This window comes from Ziziphus jujuba, chromosome 6 (genome assembly GCF_031755915.1).
Source record: "Ziziphus jujuba cultivar Dongzao chromosome 6, ASM3175591v1".
In the NCBI taxonomy this organism is placed as follows: Eukaryota; Viridiplantae; Streptophyta; class Magnoliopsida; order Rosales; family Rhamnaceae; genus Ziziphus; species Ziziphus jujuba.
The window spans coordinates 15,210,335-15,230,174 of record NC_083384.1 but is presented as its reverse complement, the minus strand read 5'-3'; the positions used below and the strand labels follow the sequence as shown (position 1 = coordinate 15,230,174).

Sequence of the window (19,840 nt, the reverse complement as noted above, 5' to 3'; positions counted from 1 at the left end):
AGTGAATATATGCATAATGTAACATGGATATTAAATTTTATAGTGTGAATATAACAACCCTTAATCCAAATTTCAAAGGGTGTAAATCAAACAATCCTCATAATTTTTCCGTTTGCTTATTCTACATACTCTGACCATTTAATTTAAAAAGATGCTAGTGTTAACTGAAAGGGAAATGATGTAATAGATAAGATGATAATACTTTCAATTGTGTGCGCTCAAAAAAATTAGAAAGAAATTATAATTTTACTATTAAACCAAGTGGACAATCTATTCCACCCAAAAAAAAAAAAAAAAACAAAACACCGATTCTCAAATACCAATGTCAAGAATCTAATTGTTTGTATATATCACAAGAAAAAAATAGCCCGAGTCTCAAATATCAATTAAGTTTAATATTAACAAAATGAACATATTCATAGTGGTATAATCCCTGGGGAAAAAAATAATAATAAATAACTACGAATCAATTTCCTAACTCAAATTCTGATCTATTAAAAAGGCCACCGAAGCTTCAATGGATGAAAAAAAAATTAAAAAAAAATTAAAAAATGCACGCCCCTCCAAAACCAATGCTCTATACAACTTTGCACATATTTACACTGCAAAACTGCCGGCTCCTGTGCCAAAAGCATAATCCAAGGCTCTTTCATGGCAGCGGAGTATAGCGAAAAAGGCAAATATGGATGAGTATTTTATAATGCCTTTCTCTTACTTTCATGACCCAGACTCGTATGCCCAAAATGCATCTGGATCTGGACAAAACAGAGAATAGTCTTGGATTTCTAAATTTGCAATGTGCCAGTCCACGAAACGAGCTTGTATTGTCTTGAACAATAGAAGGATGGTTGGCAGAAGCCACCATCTATCTTCCTCCCTGAAAGGCACTCAAAAGTGCAAAAGTTCTTAGGATAGTTGAGCAATGATCAGAGAAATAAATAGGAACACAAATCTTGAAATAAGAAGAAATTGAAGAAAAGAAGTGAAGGAATAGAGGCAACCCCATTCAGTTTTAAAACGTAGACATATCAGATATCATGGCCATATCTTCTTGAATATCTTGTCAACCCAAAGATCTTACTTTGAGTCTATCATATTTTGTTTTGTTGTGCATGTGGAAGAAGAAAAAGATGTGAATTGTGAAAATGTGTTTTGACAAGCAGGAGGTAGTTGTTACTGGAGAATGTGGCATTAATGTTAAGAATGAGTAGAAGAATATGCAGACTCACCTTCTCGTGTTCCATGAACTGCCCTTGTCATGAAAAGAGGAAAATCCATAATGAAGAAAGCCACAAATAAATGCAACCGCCTACGAGCATCAAAACCAATTAATCATAGAACTTCAACAAAGAAACTTACTCGCACTAAACATACAAAAATAATTCCAGTTAACAGTGAAAGCTTGGTACGACCTACAAAAGATAGTCATAAAAAAAAACTTACAATATTAGATAGAGATGTAGCATTCCACAATGCATATACACGAGCTAGTGTTGCCCTTCTGGGCTCTTTACTGAACAAGGCATTCAATCCAGCTGGGAATGGAGAGAGTAGGGATAGAGGAAGTATAAGCAAGACAGCAAGGAAAGCTCCAAGAGAAATCCAATAAAACTGAAGCAATGTAAGAATTGTGATAGAAAGATCTGTCAACAGCATGAGAGTGATAAGCAGCTGCAGGGTTTCCTGAAAGACAAAATTAGGTTTAGACAATGAATGGTTTCAAAATTAATCAAACTCTATTGCAGGCAGTATTGTGATCTTGTCAAAGTACCTGACGACTAACAGGTCTTGTATTATGCAATAAGAGAGAAAATGGAAAGAGATAGTCCCTTTTAAAATCCAAAGATTTCAAGGTAATGTCGTTTATAAGACCTCCATTTATTCCTCCTCCAGTTTTTCTTTTAAGAAATAATGCTTGACCCATATATGGCCAGCTTTGCTGAGACTGCTTAGGATATTTACTTGCATTTGCTGAATTAGTCCTGCCATATTAATCAAAACAAACAAATCAATACTCATTCAAACTAATAAGTTTATACAAGGTATGCTAATTAAGTGGGTCTAACCATATACAAAGTTTGCTAATTATTATTATTATTATATTTATTTTTGTTTTGTTTTGGGCTTTTTTTTTTTTTTTTTTTTTTTTTGGTTTCTGGTTGCATGCATCTTAAAAGCCCATAAAATGATGCAAAAAGTATGGTGTATAACATGTATAAATAGTAGATGTAACCTCCTAGTGGAGTAACTTTGAAATTACTAGACTTACCTCGGAGATTCATTGCTACTACCCGCCACTTCAGACTGATGCACATTACGAAGGGGAAAGTCACCAACTTCTACCCATATCCCCAGCTGATAGTAGCCAGAAGCTGTTGCTTGGAACCATCCAAGCTCAACTTTAACTCCATGGAACTCAAGTTGAGGGTTTGCATGGCTATTTGTCCAATTAATAACAGGGAGCAGATGAGAACGGATAGATCCATGCCTCACCATTCTCAATTGAGCATTTAAACCAGCCACCAGACGATTCCAAACGGTTGCTGGGACATGCTGAGAATAAAATGGCATCATACTTTTTGTCAGAAACAAGGGTAATGATTATATAATTGTCAAACTCAATGGATTGAAGACAACAGGGAAACCTGGCCAAGGAGATTGGTTAACAATGTATCGCTGTGAATATTGTAAGGTGACATATAGCTGCCATCCCCTCCAAAGATTATGCACATAGGGAATCTTTTCTGTATGAATGAAACCATGTCTACACGCTTCTCATCACCACCAAGGAAAAAATCAATATATGCTACCATCAAGTCTGGTGTTGCTCCAACCTGCATCACTTACACTTTATGAGATGTTACAAAGTAAATTAACTGTTAAGTCATCCCATTCCTTATGCAAAACTTTATCTAATTTTAACCTTAAAAGTTCTACCTATACTCACCATCCATGTGTGGATCTGAAGGCATGGAAATTCAGCCTCTTCGGGCAAATATTTTAGAGAGCCTAACATGTTGCATATAATTGAGAATAAAGGCGTAGATTTGAAATGTGGGAAAATTTTGGGTGCATGGTACAATAAGTGAGTACCATTTCTAAGAAAAGTTGGGAATAGAAGGTCGATGAAGAGAGGGAATCATGATGCATAGAGGGAAATAACAATTCATGATGCAGCAAGTGTTTATCAAGGTTTCCAAAAAGACAAATGGTAATAGAATCCTTCTAGTTTCCTATTCCTGTATTTCTTAGACACTTATTTGTGTTACATCTAGGTTTCTTATTGTTTTAATTTGTTTATCCAATAAGCATTCAGGCGGAGCAAACTGATCAAAATATTCAGACATAATAATGCCATACACTTAAAAGCCTAAACTTATTAGGGATTGACCAAAGTGAATCCCTTGAACTAACGTCAGATAATTTCTTTGTTAACCTCTCAAACCTTCCAAGTATAAACACAGAGTTGGACTTGTATGAACAAAATTGACCAAAAAAAAAAAGATAAGGAAAGCAGGAACACGATGGATCCACAATTCAAACAAGGAAATACATAAAAAGTACAACCTTCATCCCTTTGTATAAGGCTCGAGATCTGCAAGAGCGGAGACATGAATGATCGTATTCGGACTTGACGAATTCCTGAAGACGATGAACTTTACATCTCCGCCGCCACTGTTTCCAGGACCAGGCACAAGGATATGCAAGCACTGAAAGTATACTATGCACTGATCCTTCCCACCAATCATAAGCAGCGACAGAGTTTATGTCATCGATAAATCTATTGAAAGCATCTTCATACCTGGCGCAGGAGGATTACAAAATATTAATAGGTAGCGATATAGCTGCTTTACTAGAGTGATTTATTGAGGAGATTAATATGGCAAACAATGACTTCATCAGAATAGTGCTAACAGGACAATGTAGTCTTTTGATTAACATCTACACAAGAAAAGGTTCAATTAAAATGGTAAGAACCAAAAAGAAATTTAGTTAAAATGGCTAGAAAAGCAATGCAACGCCATTACATTAACAAACTATATCAATGTTAATACACTATTACATTAACAGTGTTATATATCATATCAACTTCAAAAATGAGTTATTTTCTTACACTATTTCAATGATGGCATTGGGAGGAGAGTAAGGAAGGTGCCACGGTTCCCTAAAAGTATTAGGGCCCATAAAGTACATACGGTGGACATGGCTTTGTGCTTCCTCAGATCTGGTTCCCCGCACCTAATAATTATTTCAAATAAAAAAAGTAAATAAATCAGTGCTGGAAACAATCTCAAAATTCGGCCACTGGACAGTCATACTAACAGACAACATAAACTAAAACAAACCAGCACTTGTTATACAAAATATACCTCAGACAAGGAAAGAAGATGTGGGAAGTGGCGATGACTGTGGTGTTCAATCGAATCTGTACGGTTATAAGAAACTGATCCCACCAATTTGATTCTCAAACTATTCAATGACACGGCCAGAAGTACCAAAATGCATGACAAAAGAATTGCAAAAGGTAAGGGCCCTCCAAAAGTATACATCAGGTCTTCAAGAGGAGTATAGCAATTTGGCATTCTATACTTGTCAGATATACATTCATAGGGACAAGATGACTTAGTAACTCCTCCTGAAGCAAATACAATTTTCTCTCAGATGAGTGCTCAAAGGGAACAAATAATAAATGCTAAGGGCAGACAGATTCTTACTTAAAAGTCAAATCATAATCGATAAAGTTACCTCGTACATATATGAATTCTGCACGACTTGGAAGAAGATCAAGTGAACAAGGTATGCAAAGATTTGAATCAGAGCCATCAACATTTTTGTATGTCGCAATAGGGCATTCCTGTAAAACACACACACACACATATGGTAAGCTTCTTTTCATTAAGTTTTATGACAATATCTTAACATCACTGAGGTATAAGATTTTAGAGCAATATTTGAACTGAAAGTGCGAGCTACTCCTTATTTTAAACTATAACGATGCCGCACAACCATTTATAATGAAACATATGTATATCACTTTCAACAATAAAATCAAGCATCTACTACACATGAAATAAAATGAAGCACACCTTGCAGAAGGTACCATAGAGGCCCTCGGGGCATTTTTTTCCAGTAATAGTGCCCTCCTCCCCATAAAGACCACGATCATCCCCAGCACCTCCGCTGCTTGGCATCATTGTTACATGCAGTGGATCTGGTTATTACTAATCAAGACTAATACTCAATGACCAAATGAACATACCTCATTAAAGTTGACGGTTGCATGACTACAACACCATTAAGTATACTATAAAGCAGAATATCAAGATGAAGACATGAACCTACAATGCATATGAGCATAATCTCTTTTTTCCTCATAAAGAAAGCAACCCATAGTGTCAACTCGAAAAAAAATTGTTGGATTTGAAAGAATCTTGCCTTGAAATTAATTTCCTTAACTAAAATAACTTAAATTTTGACTCTTAATTTTCTTTTCCAGAGGAAAAGTTGTGTTCATCAGATACGTTAAAGTTGATGGTACATTACTAAGCAAGACTAATATTCAATGACTAAATGAGTGGATTATTATGCCTCACTAAAGTTGATGATAGCATGACTACACGCCATTAAATATGCTATAAAGCAGAATATCAACATGAAGACACCAACCTACAAGTGCCCATGAGCATAATCTCTTTTTTCCTCAAAAAGAAAGCAACCCATAGTGTCAACTCAAAAAAATTTGTTGGATCTGAAAGAATATTGCTTTGTGATTGATTTCCTTATCTAAAATAATTTAAATTTTGACTCTTACTTTTCTTTTCCAGAGGAAAAGGTACGTTCATCAGATGCATTTTTATTAGCCTAGTATTGTTCTGTCCCCACCACTGCAAATGCCTACATATATTAGGTGTCTTAAAATCATTTTAAACAAGAAGCAGCTATCAAGTCAATGGTAGTATTATGAATTGCTCCACTGATCTAGGTAAAATTCAAGCAAACATTCAGTCAAAGAATTCAAAAGGAAAAAAATTGAAAAAAAAAAAAAAAGAAAAGAAAAAAAGAAAAAAAAAGGAAAAAAAAAGAAGAAAAAGTTGAACGGCCATCTCCTAGAAAGTATTAAACTCTTTACTTATCCTATTAGAGAAGCAGAGGGAACTGGACCAAATAAAGAAGAATACTTGGTTCAATATATAGTTGCATACATTTTAAATCCTAGTGCAAGGATAATGATGGAAGTAACATAAATTTATATTAGAAATTTTACATTAACAATTGAAATAATTATACTATCACTCAAGCTGAAATGAGTATAATCTAGTATAAGATTTTAAGTTAGGCATGAGATTCACCAACATGTTGCGGATGGAACTCTTATAACAACGGTTTTAGTTTTTCATTCGTATGCACCCATGGATGGAATCCAGTATTAAAAAACTTTGCATCATTGTGTGTGGTGGTAATACTGTAATAGTATGTAGGGAAAGTCCAAAAATACTTGTAAGCCACATGCATTTAGTATGAGGATTTTATATCATTCTTAATATACTTCAATCCAAATCCAAAAGAATAGCATAAATCTAGATATTAATTAGTACTTGCCAATTTTGAAATTAGATGTGTCAAGAAACTTAATCATACCTGCTGTTAAGGGAGCCGCTTATACTTGCAACAGGAATATATTCATCCCCAACATTTATCTTAGACCAGTGAAAATGAACTCTACCACCTCCACCACCCCCTCCACCAAGAGCACCACCATTGCCCCCGACAACTGATAAAGATGAGTTCTCAGAAAGTCTTAGCTCTTGAAGGAAAAGGAGGACTGTCCCACCTGAAGCTCCACCAAATCCGCCAATCACGGAACCATTACCGTTTCTTGCTGTTTTACCAAAGCTTTGACCATCAGCACTCAAAGATCCAAAAATATCTAGCATTAAGAGTGGCCACTGGATGGATCCCATCACTAGTAAACAGGATATATGAATCAGTAAAAATTACATGGTTATGATGCAAGTGAATCAGTGAATATACACTCGATTTCAACTATAGAAGCACAAAGATCATTGTAGCTAACTCTTGCAGCCACTTAATTTTCATTGATTTTCATTATGATACCCAGTTACATGTCCATACCAAAATAAAACTTGGCAGGATGACTGCTCATGGTCATAAATTTTCAATATTATTGTAGTAAACAACCCTTCTGAAAAATTGAATCCGCAAGATCTTTCACCAGTTCACTACAGAAATTACCATTACAAAACAAAAAGGAGATATTTTCTTTATTTTTATTTATTTATCTATTCATTATTGATGTTGTTATAATTAATATTTTTGGGGTTTGAGGGAGAGGAGAGAAGAGGTTAGTATTTTAGAAATTTTACCAATAATTCCACCTCCAACCACATTTCCATACGACTGATTGGGCCCCTCAGCACCACTTCCCAACTCACATGGGAGATTAGCACTGCCATATGTATTGCCACCATTGCTCATTCTCCCATTGAAATATCCAGAGCCACCTCTCCCTCCATGCCCAGCGCCACTACCAGCTCCATTTGAATAGTTTCCCTTTCCAATACCTTCACTGCAACCTGAAAGGAGAGGGCCTCTTCAGACTCTCTACAATATGAAGGTGAAAGCTTGTGCCAAGTTGTGTCTTAGAATTATCTCTATTATGAAATTACCCAAATTTGATGCAGTAATCAGGCCATAAGTATCAATAATTACAGTCCTTGCCCTGTGGATGTGAATTATACTTCCCTTCACCATGCCATCCACAAGAAGGTCCTCAACACGACATATCTACAAAACGTGGAAAAAAAAAAAAGAAATTTTTTTGAATAATTATACTCATAGAAGTAAGAATTAAGTCTTCCATGGGTATCTGACCAGAAGAATTGATTCGAAACAATATTTAAGCCGCAGAAGGGATATTAGAAGGGGAACCAAAAAAAAAAAAAGAGAAAGAAAGAAAGAAGGAGAAGAAGAAGTCGTCTTAACACTTACTTGAAGTGAAAAGGAGAGTGTATAATTTACATGGCAGTCATCTGGCGGAGTAATCAAATCCTCTGGACATGTCTGACTCTCACAAAGAGAACTTGTTACTCTACAAATAAAAATAAGAAAATTAAATAGAAATGTATAAAATGATCTTCTTGTTGTGAATAAATGAACAGAACCAGTTTCACAAACATGACTGGATTTACCCAAGTTTTTCACTCACATGTTTCTACTAGCATCATCATCCAATGGAGCCTGGAGTAAAGAACCACGGCCAACCTGTTAATTGAGTACATTTATAAGGAAGTTATATGCAAATAGAATTTGAGAATGGCAATGTTAATATTAAGCTATCATCAATTGCACTAGATAAAAGCTTAAGGTTCCTTGAGCCATTTGGAGGCAGAATGAAGCATAAGCCTCAATTTTTTCTAATTATAAAAGCATCAAACAGCAATCAAAATACCATTGAATAGAAACTAAAGTTCATAGTTATAAAGTTAGTTATCAATTTTAGAAAATGCTTTATTTATTTCAGTTTTTTGTCCCCTCCATACAGTCTTCTATCAAATTTTCTTCAACACCATCACCGCTGCACAGTAAAGGGAAAAAAAAAAAAAGAATCAGTAAAAAAAGAAAAAGACAATTAATTTAATAAGATAAAATAACAAATAAATAAGGAGAGAGAGAGAGAGAGAGAGAGAGAGATGATGTAACAAAAAAGAATTGAAGATTGACACTAAAATAGCAAGTTGAATTGAAATAAGTAAAAGACAAAAAGGGTAATTTCAAATAGCCCTGTCTATTTTGCGTTTTTGGATACATGCTTCTTTGTTGTGGGAAATTATATTTACACCTCCCTTTACTTTTGTTTTAATTTAACCTCATTTATTATTTAAGCAGTATTTAACTGTTAGTCAACGTGTAATAGTTTTTTGAAATGAAATTATCATTATTAAATTAAACAGTCATTCAACAGAAGCATAAATATGTTCAAACTTTTATAAATAAGAGTCTATTTATCTGTTTCTAGTGTTTTCTATTTAAGTTTCTAAATACTTTATTTTAGAGTAAAGGATGCCTGGAAATAAAGAAAGAAAGAGGTAAGCAATAGGCACATGGGTTGACAGAAAAGTAAAAAGGTAATGATTACTAACCAACATTTAGCATCTTCTTTCACACTTTTTCTCAGCAGCCAGCACTTAGCAGAAAAGAACATTCCTGAGCTGCAGCTCACTCTCTTTTCTCCTCATTCTCTTCCTTTTCTTTTTGGGAAAAAACAACATTCCTCAGCTGCAGCTCACTCTCCTTCTTTTCTTTTTGGCATATCCACAAGGATTGGTTAAACCCAAACCAAGATCCACTTACCAAAATCCACTAAAACAACAAGCCAATTTGAGTCATACAACTCAACAACTTCCACGCTTAAGCATTGAGGCTATATGCATCAATGTCATTGTGCTGAGGCTATAGCTTTGAGGACATAACTCAGCACACCTTTCATGCGGTGCTCCTCAAGCAGGTGCCTCAAACAATTTATATAACACTGCTTAATTAATAAAATCATACAACATTACTAAAGATATCACATAAAACTAACCAAAAAGGTGGGTTCTCAAGATTTCAAAAATGGAAGAAGATGGAATCTGAAGGCAAAAGCTGTTTTCTTTGGCACAGTTATGAAATTTGCCCCAAACATTGTTTTTAAATATTGACGGGGAAGGTTATCATATTAATCACAAGCATGCATATATGTTTTATATTAAAAACTACATTCCACTTTGCAGATTTATCACATAATGTTTTTGATTTTTCTTTTCTGTTGGCTGTAAAGATTACATTTGGTTTTATAAAATCATCATAGCACTTGACAATCAATACAAAATAAGAGGAAAAACAAAAAAACGCAAAACATCTCTTATTTTGAGATGAGACATCTATAAATGCTAAGTTTGCTTACAGTTATGTTATAAAAGAGAGAAAGGGAGAGCCGCTGGCCTTTGATTGCATCACCATCACCAGTCAACCTCAGTAGGCCCTGACCATATAGACCCAAGTTTTTGTTTGAACTAATAACCGAGTTTTGCTGCAAAATAAAGGCATCTAGTTATTGAGACATCTTTTAATTTACCAAAAATAAATAAATGCTTATAGACAAAGAATTCTAATAATAAATAGGGACGTGACCCAAACCATCTTACCCTGAGAACAACTAGATTCCTAACTTCAAGGATTGAAGCAGTAACACCAGAATTTCCACCGCCATCAATTTGAATTTTGGAGTTCCACATGAGTAACATTTTGACCGAGACTCTAAATGCACCATAAACCTACATGGACAAAAAGGAGCTATTTTAGATATTAAACAAAAAAATAAAATAAAAATAAAAATTCTTTGTAGAGCTTGAAGGATGAAAACTATGATATACGTACAGACACAGACACACACACACACACAGAGACAGAGACAGAGGCACCCCATAGCTTAATAAGACCCAAATTTCTTTTCTAGCAGAAGATAAAATATCTCAATAAAAGCATATAAAAAAATTGCCAAGGATCTGTTCTACATAGATTTCGCAGTTATGGTATGAATAGATGGATTGGTCCCATGAAACTCACCCTTGGGAAGCCTGAAGCAAGTTTTATAAAATCCACAATTACATTTATTTAAACATTATATTAATAAGGTCAAACCCAATATCAAGGTTTAACTCATCAACAGGTCAAGCTTGATATCAGAAAAGCCCCACTCAGACTCATCTACGAATCATGAATACATTCATATGGGTGCCAATGCACATTTCCTCAGTAACTCAGGGATGAATCATAGATTCTAAACCATTGGTGTAGTTCCCAATGTAATAGCTGTAGTTATTTGCAATTCAAGAATTCTTGTTTAGGCAGTTCATATTTTATTACTTAGGTCTTAGGTCCTCTTTAGAATTATGATTTAGATATTTATTATTTATTGCTTTTTAATGAATACATACAAAATAGTTGTAATCTTGAGCTGGTTAGAAACATGATAGTTTAAATTTAAAACAAGGCTTCAACTAGAGTTACTGATTTTAAGATTGAGAATAAACAAGCATTTTAAAACGTTTGTTCAATAAACACAAGTTTCATACTTGTTGAAGTTCATCTTAATTTTGCAGCTTGACTATATTTTATTAATATTTGGTTGAGATGATCAAACAATTCAGAGCACAGCTTGGAATACTTTTCCTTGTTTGCAGCCCAATGGTTTACATTAGCTAAAAAGCTCCAGTATAGAAACTTGCCTTTATGATGGAATCACTCATCAAAAGTTCCTCTGCAACAAGCTCAAACTCTGAGACTGGATAATCTGACAATCCAAAGATAATGCTCCCTCCACATAACAGACTAATCTGGCCTCTCACCTTCACAAGGAGCACATGTAAATTACACTTCAAGACGACAAATTAAACAGCATCATCATTCAAAGAAACTTCTAGAAAACAAAATTGAAACATAATAAACATTTGTCAGAAATGTCATTGCTATTCACACTGAAAAAATAAATCTCAACATATAAAGGCATGAGCCACTGAAAACTACCTAAACTGTCCTTGCTGCTAGTTACTACGCATCAATACATGATCATGGTGCTTCATTTCTATGCTAATTTTAGTGAGTAGATTTTTTATCCACAATACGCTTATAAGAAGTGAATCCCACTATGTCTGTCGGTGTGGGTGAGTGCGTATGATAAACTTTGAATTCTAATTGTCCAGCAACAAGATATATGCATGACAGGGAAAATACATACATATATACACATCAGACAGCAAAAATGAAATTAAAAATTACTTTGACAATTTAAAATTTGGCTACCTGAACTCTAGTCCATATCAGGGGAACCAACACTTTTGCATTATTCTCCACAAAAACATGTGACCATAGCGGGGTGGTAGAGAAATCAAGCAAAGGTGTTTCAGTTTCTGTTGTGACATTATCATTGCCAACTCTTAAACTAAGTAAATCTGCATTAAAGTACGTGCCAGCTGCTCCAGCATTCCCAGGACAGCCAACACTCAAACCGCCTGACGCACACCGGAAAAAAAAAAAAAAAAAAAAAAAAAAGCAGATAATGTAGAAACATCCTTCTAGAAGATATCTTTATAAAAATACAAGCACATCTAAAAGAAAACAGAATATTTCCCAACAATTGTTTTGGACAACTGTAAATGAAAAATATTATAAGTTACTATGCATGTATCTCTAAATACATATGAACTGGAAATATTAGTCGGAAAAAAGATGAATTTAAATATTTAACACAGCTGTCCAGTGAATGACTCTTTTTCGATTCTATTCCTAAGGTTATATCATTTGTCATCTTCATAAATCCAATCTATTTACTCTGAGTCCACATTCAGCCATGGTAATTGGAATTTCAATTTCTTCAGGAATTTAAATGATAGAGAAAGATCAGAGTAATCTCGATCTCAGAAATAATTGGAGGAATTCTTTTGAACTCTCATTCCTGATACATCTAAGGGATTCTCTTGCAGATCTGTTTTTCCAACTCTTAATTGATGATCCTTCAGTTGTCTTTTAACCTGTTTCAGTTAATATGGAGAAGGAATGCATATTTTCCATCAAGATTAAAGTATATGCTTGGTTGATCTCCCTGGGGAAAATTACTACCACAGATCAGTTGTAAGAGAAAATGGGACCTCATAGTATTCCCCTGAATTAGTGTGTGATGGGCAGTAACAATGCTGAATCTGTTAATCATTTATATCTTCACAGTGATGTTGCTATGCAGCTGTAGTTTAATTGCTAAAGGAAGCAGGAGTTTGTTGGGTATACTCTTCATATGTAAAACACGACTTAGTATTAAGAGTGTTGTGGGGCCAAAAAAAAGGTATAGGCATGGAATTGTGCCATAATGGCACTATTTTGGAGCATCTGGATTCGATCCAAATAAAAAACTAAACAGAAGCATGCAGACAACAAGAGGTTTTGTTTGGATACTTGAATAAAATCATTCCCATCAATAATGACCGTTGGCAATGTAATCATTCAGATTATAAAGCAAGTTGAGACTCTTACACAAGAACAAAAAAACTTAGCAGTTCAGTAATCGTTGCTTCAACTACCAGATACAGATGTGAATTGGTACAAACCATGCACTGTAACTTTTACATCTTCTTGTATGCTGTAACAATCCAGAGATATTCTTCCACCACCACCTCCACCCCATCCTGCTCCACCAGCTGCACTTATAGTTCCATATCCCTTCCTATGTGACAGGACATAATGCAAAAAATTAAGAGTAAGACTTAGATATTCATTTATCATTTTGCAATGCTTCAAATACTAACAGCAAAAGAAAATTTTAATTATAACTGTATGAGAATCATAAAATCATTCATCACTGTCAACTTCCTGAACTACATATAAAAAGATAATAAGATACCTACCAGTTATAATAGACTTAAGGGAATACAGTATGCTAATTCCATAAAAGACAATTAGCAACTGCTCCATAGATTGGTCCACTTGGACAACTAAATAACTCTAAGCTGAAAGAGAATGGTGAAATACAGAATATTAAAAGTTCAGTTCCAATGTACCTTTACTTTTAATCCAGGTATAGTCGGCAAATATAGATTGGGGCGTAAACCAACTGGTGTAGCAATTACATTAAGTTTTTTCAACTAATTATCTAGTGGACCAAGAAATTGACTAAGTTCTTTAGACCTCATATATGCACTCCAAAAACCAGGGTATTTAAAAACTTCAAGGTGTTAATATATCCATGACCTATTCTTGTCAATGTCATTTGAGTATATCCATGACCTATTATTGTCAATGTCATTTGAGCTATTTGAACACAAGTTTGAAAATGTTTTTTATCACTTGTGGAGTTACCGCATGGTGCAGAGATTATGGTGCCAAAACAGACAGATCCAATTTGATATGACTTTCATATTTAATTAAAACCCATTAGCATCCCTATAAGCATATACATCACACCCTCACCCCATCGGTTGTACAAGCATAAGAATAGATTGAGCAGGGGAGCAATTACTCACAGCTTTACAGCATGAACAAAGATACTTCCACCTGATCCTCCTCCAACAGTTGAGCCTCCTTCACCACCTTCTGCGGTTATAGAACCATTTACATATAGTGAATCCTTTACTAGTATTTTCACACGTCCACCACCATTACCTCCATATGGATTCTCAGCAGATGTGCCGCCACCCTTACTTCCATAACTCCATGGCTCAGACAATGAAGACCAAGCATAAACATCACCACCCCAAAAGCTTTTATTACTTTTCAGGCAAGAAGCCCCTCTGCCACCATGTCCTCCACCAGAACCATCATAGCCAACTGGGGTACCACTAGTTTGAGAAGGAGGTAATCCACCCAAGGATGTTGTATTTATAGAAGAACTATAATCCATAGTAAGATCGGAAGCAGAGACAATAACAGAACCAGCAATGATATTTGCATGTTGACCAATCTTAACATTGCCAGACATATTAAATGTAAGCATACAACCTTCTATTGGACAAACAATGGACACGTGAGGGAGTATCTCCAAGTTTCCAGTACCAAAAATATAAAGATCAGAATCCAAATGCAAGTCTGAATTTAGCAAACATGTTGTGTTAAATGATCCAACACCTTCTAGGTCTTCACAAGAAACCAAATTTTCTGATAGAAATGATAAAGTTGGAATTCCCTCATAAGTTTTTGTATTGCTTATAAACAATCCAAAGTCATGTGACCAGTTGTATGATTTGGCGTCTCCACTTATGTACAGGCCTGAAGTAAAAGAAAGGGTGGATATATGAAAAAGTCCTACTATAATACACCACCAAAGACATCCCCATATTAGCGAAGGATGCATCACCGGTCCCAGTAACTAAATATCAAAACTTTTGCTATATACATGTGGGTTTGTGTATAAATCTGAACGCAACTTAGTCTCAAAAGGCAGTACTGACTACTGAGTCCCTCAGAGTTCAGACCACCTCCAGCACCAAGATCTGTTTCACAATGCTACAATTCCAAAATCCGTACACAATAAATGTTATCTGCAGTTAAGACCATGAAATCATATGGTAAACAAAAATACCAGAAAAATCAAATGAAAAAAAATTGCAATGGCAATGAATAGAAGCCACATTGAATAATTCTTGATGTGAAGTATATCCATATGAAGTCGTTCAAATTCTTTAGCCACAAGGATCTTCAGTTGCAAAAACTACAATATACAGCTAATATTACCAAATGATAAGGACAACTCATACACAAAAATACTTTGCTTAGACGTTTTACAATATTTATACAGAAAAACAAAAGGGTAAATTCAAAATGCAGTATTCCAATCACATTCAGGAATCAGAATTCCTTTAAGCATTCTCTTTGTTCCTGGCATTCTTTGCGCATTCCTCACATTCTTTTCGAGAAGTAACTACAAGCTTATACTACTTTTCTGATATTCTTCACAGCTATTATAATCATCAATTCAAATGCAACTCCAATTCACAAACACATAACAGAAACCAATCCATGATCAATGCCCGCCTATTCATATAAAAACAAATATACTCATGCAATTGCATAAACACATAGGAAAACAGAAAAATACACATTAAAAAAAGACATACCAAACATACACATCCATACACACATACATAAAATACACAATCCTCGCCGACTTCAAAAAAAAAAAAAAGAAAAGAAAAAAGAAAAAAAGAAAACAGAGCAGAGACAGAAAAACAGAAACGAAAACACACAGAAATCAAACGATCGGCCACTTGAATTTTCGGATTTCACATTTTCCACGGAGAAAATCACGCTTTAATAAGCCATCAGAAGAAGAATCGAAACCAAAAAGACACCAGAATTACACATAATTTTCCTACGAAACTTTAAGAGTCCACTAGACAAAGAAGATTGTGGAAACGCTTACCTGTTTGGCTAGCGAGAAAAAAAAAAAAAAAACACAGAGTGAAAAAAATGACAGTGAACAGGAAAATTGAAGTGAATCTAAAAAGGAAGCTTCACTGACTCTCTCTCTCTCTCTCTCTCCATCTCGTCGTTCACTCTTTTGTGACTGTTCTCGATCGGTCTCCGTAGTCAGAAAATGGTTTTCGCTTTGTCTCTTTGCTTTTTGTTTTAGCTTTTTTAATTTTTTAAATTTTCTTGTTTGTCTTTTGGTATTTTTTTAAGTGTGGCTGAACAAAGAGAGAAAGAGGCAAAGGAAAGTCACTAACCGGTCCAAGGTAACCAATTTTATGCTCAGCTGGATTACAGTTAATAGTTTTTCTATGTATTTATTTTTTATTTATTTTTTAGCTTCATAACTGCCCTCCATCTTATCATTTATTACTTTATTACCCTTTATTTAATATTTTTGGCAAAATATATATATATATATATATGGCCGTTATCTTGTTTCACCAAATTGGGATGAGTTTAGAAAATTTTAAAAGTTATTCTTACTAATGATTATTATTATCATAATAAAATAAATTATATTATTTATTATTATTATTATTAATTTTAAATGAGATTGTAAATACATTTATTTTAAATTAAATTGCTGTATTAATGATAATGAATTACAAATGGTAATATTTATAGCATTATTCTAATAGAATAGAAAAAAAAAATTATTAGATGTATGGCACATGAATTTTTATGGACATCTTTGTTAATTTAAGATTATTTTAAAAATTAATTTTTTTTCGTTAATTCAAATTAATGTGATTGACCAAATATGGTCATTTTATTTTTCCTAAAAGTTTAAAGATTTATTTGGCAACACATGTAGATATTTGATTAGTAGCTTACGTTGGGGAAAAGATGCCAATCAATTATCTTCTAATGGGTATAGATTTGGGGCCATATGTCCATAAGACTTTATTATTTTATTTTACGAATCTTTCATGCATTATCTATTCTTCAACAACTCGAATATTATATTATCACCTTTGTTTGATTATATACGTTACATCTTCTTGAGGAGTATTTAGACTTCACATATTATTTTAATGGCATATTTTAAAAAACTATTAGATATCAAATTCAAAATTTTATTATTCTCCAAAAAAAAAAAAAAAAATCAACCCAAATAAAAAAATGGAAAAAAATATATATTTAACAAGGGTATTTAAGTCCTGGTGGCCAAAAAGAAGGGTATTTAAGTCCTAATAATTATAGGCATTTCGAGTAGTTCTTATGTGTATTTTCTCATTCTGACAGTGGGTCCCACTTTCCCTCTTTTACATGTTCAATGTTTATTGGCGATTTGGACCTCTGACGGAGTTAGCGTTGGTAATGCGTAGGTGTCGAGCATGCCACTTAACCACGTGTTGGTCTATGATGACTTGGTTCATGATTGTTCTCATTTCTTTTTCTTTTCTAAGTTATTTATTTATTTATTTATTTTTTGGCTGAGAAGTATAGAAACTGTAACATTTTGTTGCGTTGGTTTACATTGGATTCAACTGGATTATTTTAGGTCCTATGCATTTAATATAAAACCATTGAACAAAAAAAAAAAAAAAAAAACTGGTTTGAAAGATTTTAAATCGTCCAACTTAATTCAAATTGTCCTATTCAACAAATGGGTGCAAAAAGTACTATCTAACTATACAAATACATATATATAAAAATAATACGTTAAAGAATTAAAAAAATTGTGAAAAAAAACATTTATAATCGTTAAATTTATATGATTATATGACATAATAATTGAAATGGCTTAAATTGGTTATACCGGCAAAACTCATAAGCCATTAATTGTCTGCATGATATTAGTGCATGCAGGTGTTTTTTGACTTATCGTTTGGAGATGGCAATGGCGTTTGACGATTTGATAGAGCTCATTTTGGGCATACATGCTTCCATTTGCAAGTTAAAATTTATGCTTTTAGCTTAGATTTTTTTTTTTTTTTTTAAACCTTACTTGAAATAAGGTTGTCCTTTGAAACTGTTTATCTATTTAATTATTTATTTTGAATGTATTTTTTCTTCATTTTTAATAAAATTATTTAGGTTATGAATGGTTAAATCCATGTTCATCCTAATCACCTATTGTAATAATACTAAAGTCATCAAAAATTATATATGTGGCAAATTATTATTAAATTCACTTTTTTATGGATTAAAAAAAAATATATATATATATATATATATATATATATATATATATATTGATCTAACACTAACGTATGGTCACGTTGTTTTGTATGCAAATTTGACGGTCTTAACAGCAAGTATATATTTGTTTATTATTTTTTAAAAATATTATTTTATCTTGGATTCTGTTTCTTTTGCTTCCAAGTAGAGAGAGTACAAGAATTAAGTTCAAATAAGGTGAGTTTTACAATTTTTTAAATAGAATTCACTTTTAATACATATTGATTCAATAAAATTATAAAATTCTGTCCAATTATATAGAGTCTAATATGCATCTCGTTAGAGCATAACTGATATATAATATTTTTTATTTGACACTTTTTTTTTTTTCTTATATAACATGATGCATCTTCATTCTCAAATTTATTTGTCCTTTCATGGCTAGATTTAACTTATTATTTTGCATAAAAAAATATATATATATAATTATATATATATATATATTTTTTTATAAAAAAATAGTAAACTATTTCAGTCAACACTTTACTGATAGCATAAAGAATCGAAGTATCCTATTTCCATCGGATTCTTTGCAAGGATCAAGGACAAGGAAACTTCCCTTTTGCGACCGACCTAAAGAGATCTCCTCGTTTGTATAATTCTAAAATTGGGTCCATTTTATTTATTTTCGCAATGTCTATTTTTATTTTCTTTGATTTGGATTTTTCACCTTCAACTTGCATACTTATTCCACTATTCATATCATATTTATGTGATAGAGAAATATTGCTAACCAAAATATATATAAAACACGGGGAGAAAATACTAAATACTAATGTTTTGTACGTAGAATATATATAAAAATAAAATAGTTTAATTAGGTATTTCTACATTTAAAATATTTTCTATTCCAAAAATATCTCCTTTATACTATAATTAGTTAAATATGAAATTACAAAAATAAATAAGCAGAAACTTTATAAATCTGGTATATATATATATATATATAATACATTATAAATTAAAAAATGCAAATATTAAATATGTATTAAAATTCGTTATTTTTATTTTACATAATACAAATATAACAATTAATAAGATAATAATAGTTTAATATGTTAAAAAATAATAACTGAAAAAAAATAAAAAAATATGTATTTTATACACAACTTTTTTTATGTTGCTGTAAAGAGGAAAAAATAATTGAAATTATTTATATTTTCAAAAACATGTTTTCTTTCATTTGCATAATATGTTTAACACATATTTTAAACTTTTCCCTTAAAAAAAAGTGCATTTTTCCATAAATTTGAAATTGATATGAAAAACAGATTTTTTTTTTAAAAAAAAAATACATACCTACATAAATTATTCATCAATTTACTTATTTGGTTCCATAAGAATATTTATTCCTCCGATTCAAATAATAGTCACTCTTTTAAAATGTTTAGAATTGGTATTTCTTTAGATAAATATTGTTATTGTATTTAAATATAGATTAAGTTTTAATTAATTTTAACCAAATTCGATATTTTAGAAAATAAAAAAATATTTATGAAAATATTTATGATGAATAAACTTTGAATCTAATTCAACATAATAATCAAACATCAATCCAAAATCTTTATCATGTGATTTTTAATTATTAAAATGCATGTATAATGCACATAAGAAAATTCTCCTTTCCTAAACAGGGTAC

At 32.7% G+C, this 19,840-nt stretch overlaps 1 protein-coding gene across 3 annotated transcripts; it reads right to left on the bottom strand.

Annotated features, from left to right (window-relative positions):
• Positions 1 to 371: 371 nt before the first annotated feature.
• On the bottom strand, positions 372 to 16,257 carry LOC107405408 (uncharacterized). 3 transcript variants are annotated; one of them, XM_048463716.2, is made up of 23 exons: positions 15,968 to 16,257; positions 14,073 to 15,086; positions 13,161 to 13,276; positions 11,863 to 12,071; positions 11,289 to 11,408; positions 10,206 to 10,334; positions 9,965 to 10,090; positions 8,228 to 8,283; positions 8,011 to 8,110; positions 7,689 to 7,806; positions 7,386 to 7,595; positions 6,640 to 6,964; positions 5,088 to 5,181; positions 4,747 to 4,855; positions 4,371 to 4,636; positions 4,115 to 4,239; positions 3,568 to 3,802; positions 2,646 to 2,834; positions 2,270 to 2,553; positions 1,772 to 1,982; positions 1,444 to 1,683; positions 1,230 to 1,309; positions 372 to 877 (listed from the first exon to the last, which is right to left on the bottom strand). In XM_048463716.2, the coding sequence occupies exons 2-23, from the start codon at positions 14,897 to 14,899 to the stop codon at positions 718 to 720; spliced, it is 4,329 nt and encodes a 1,442-aa protein (XP_048319673.2). In that variant the 5' UTR covers positions 14,900 to 15,086; positions 15,968 to 16,257; the 3' UTR covers positions 372 to 717. The 3 variants fall into 3 exon arrangements, with proteins under 3 accessions (XP_048319673.2, XP_060674177.1, XP_048319675.2); XM_060818194.1 differs by having other exon boundaries at positions 16,067 to 16,257; XM_048463718.2 differs by lacking the exon at positions 15,968 to 16,257 and adding an exon at positions 15,792 to 15,948.
• Between the last annotated feature and the right edge of the window lie 3,583 nt (positions 16,258 to 19,840).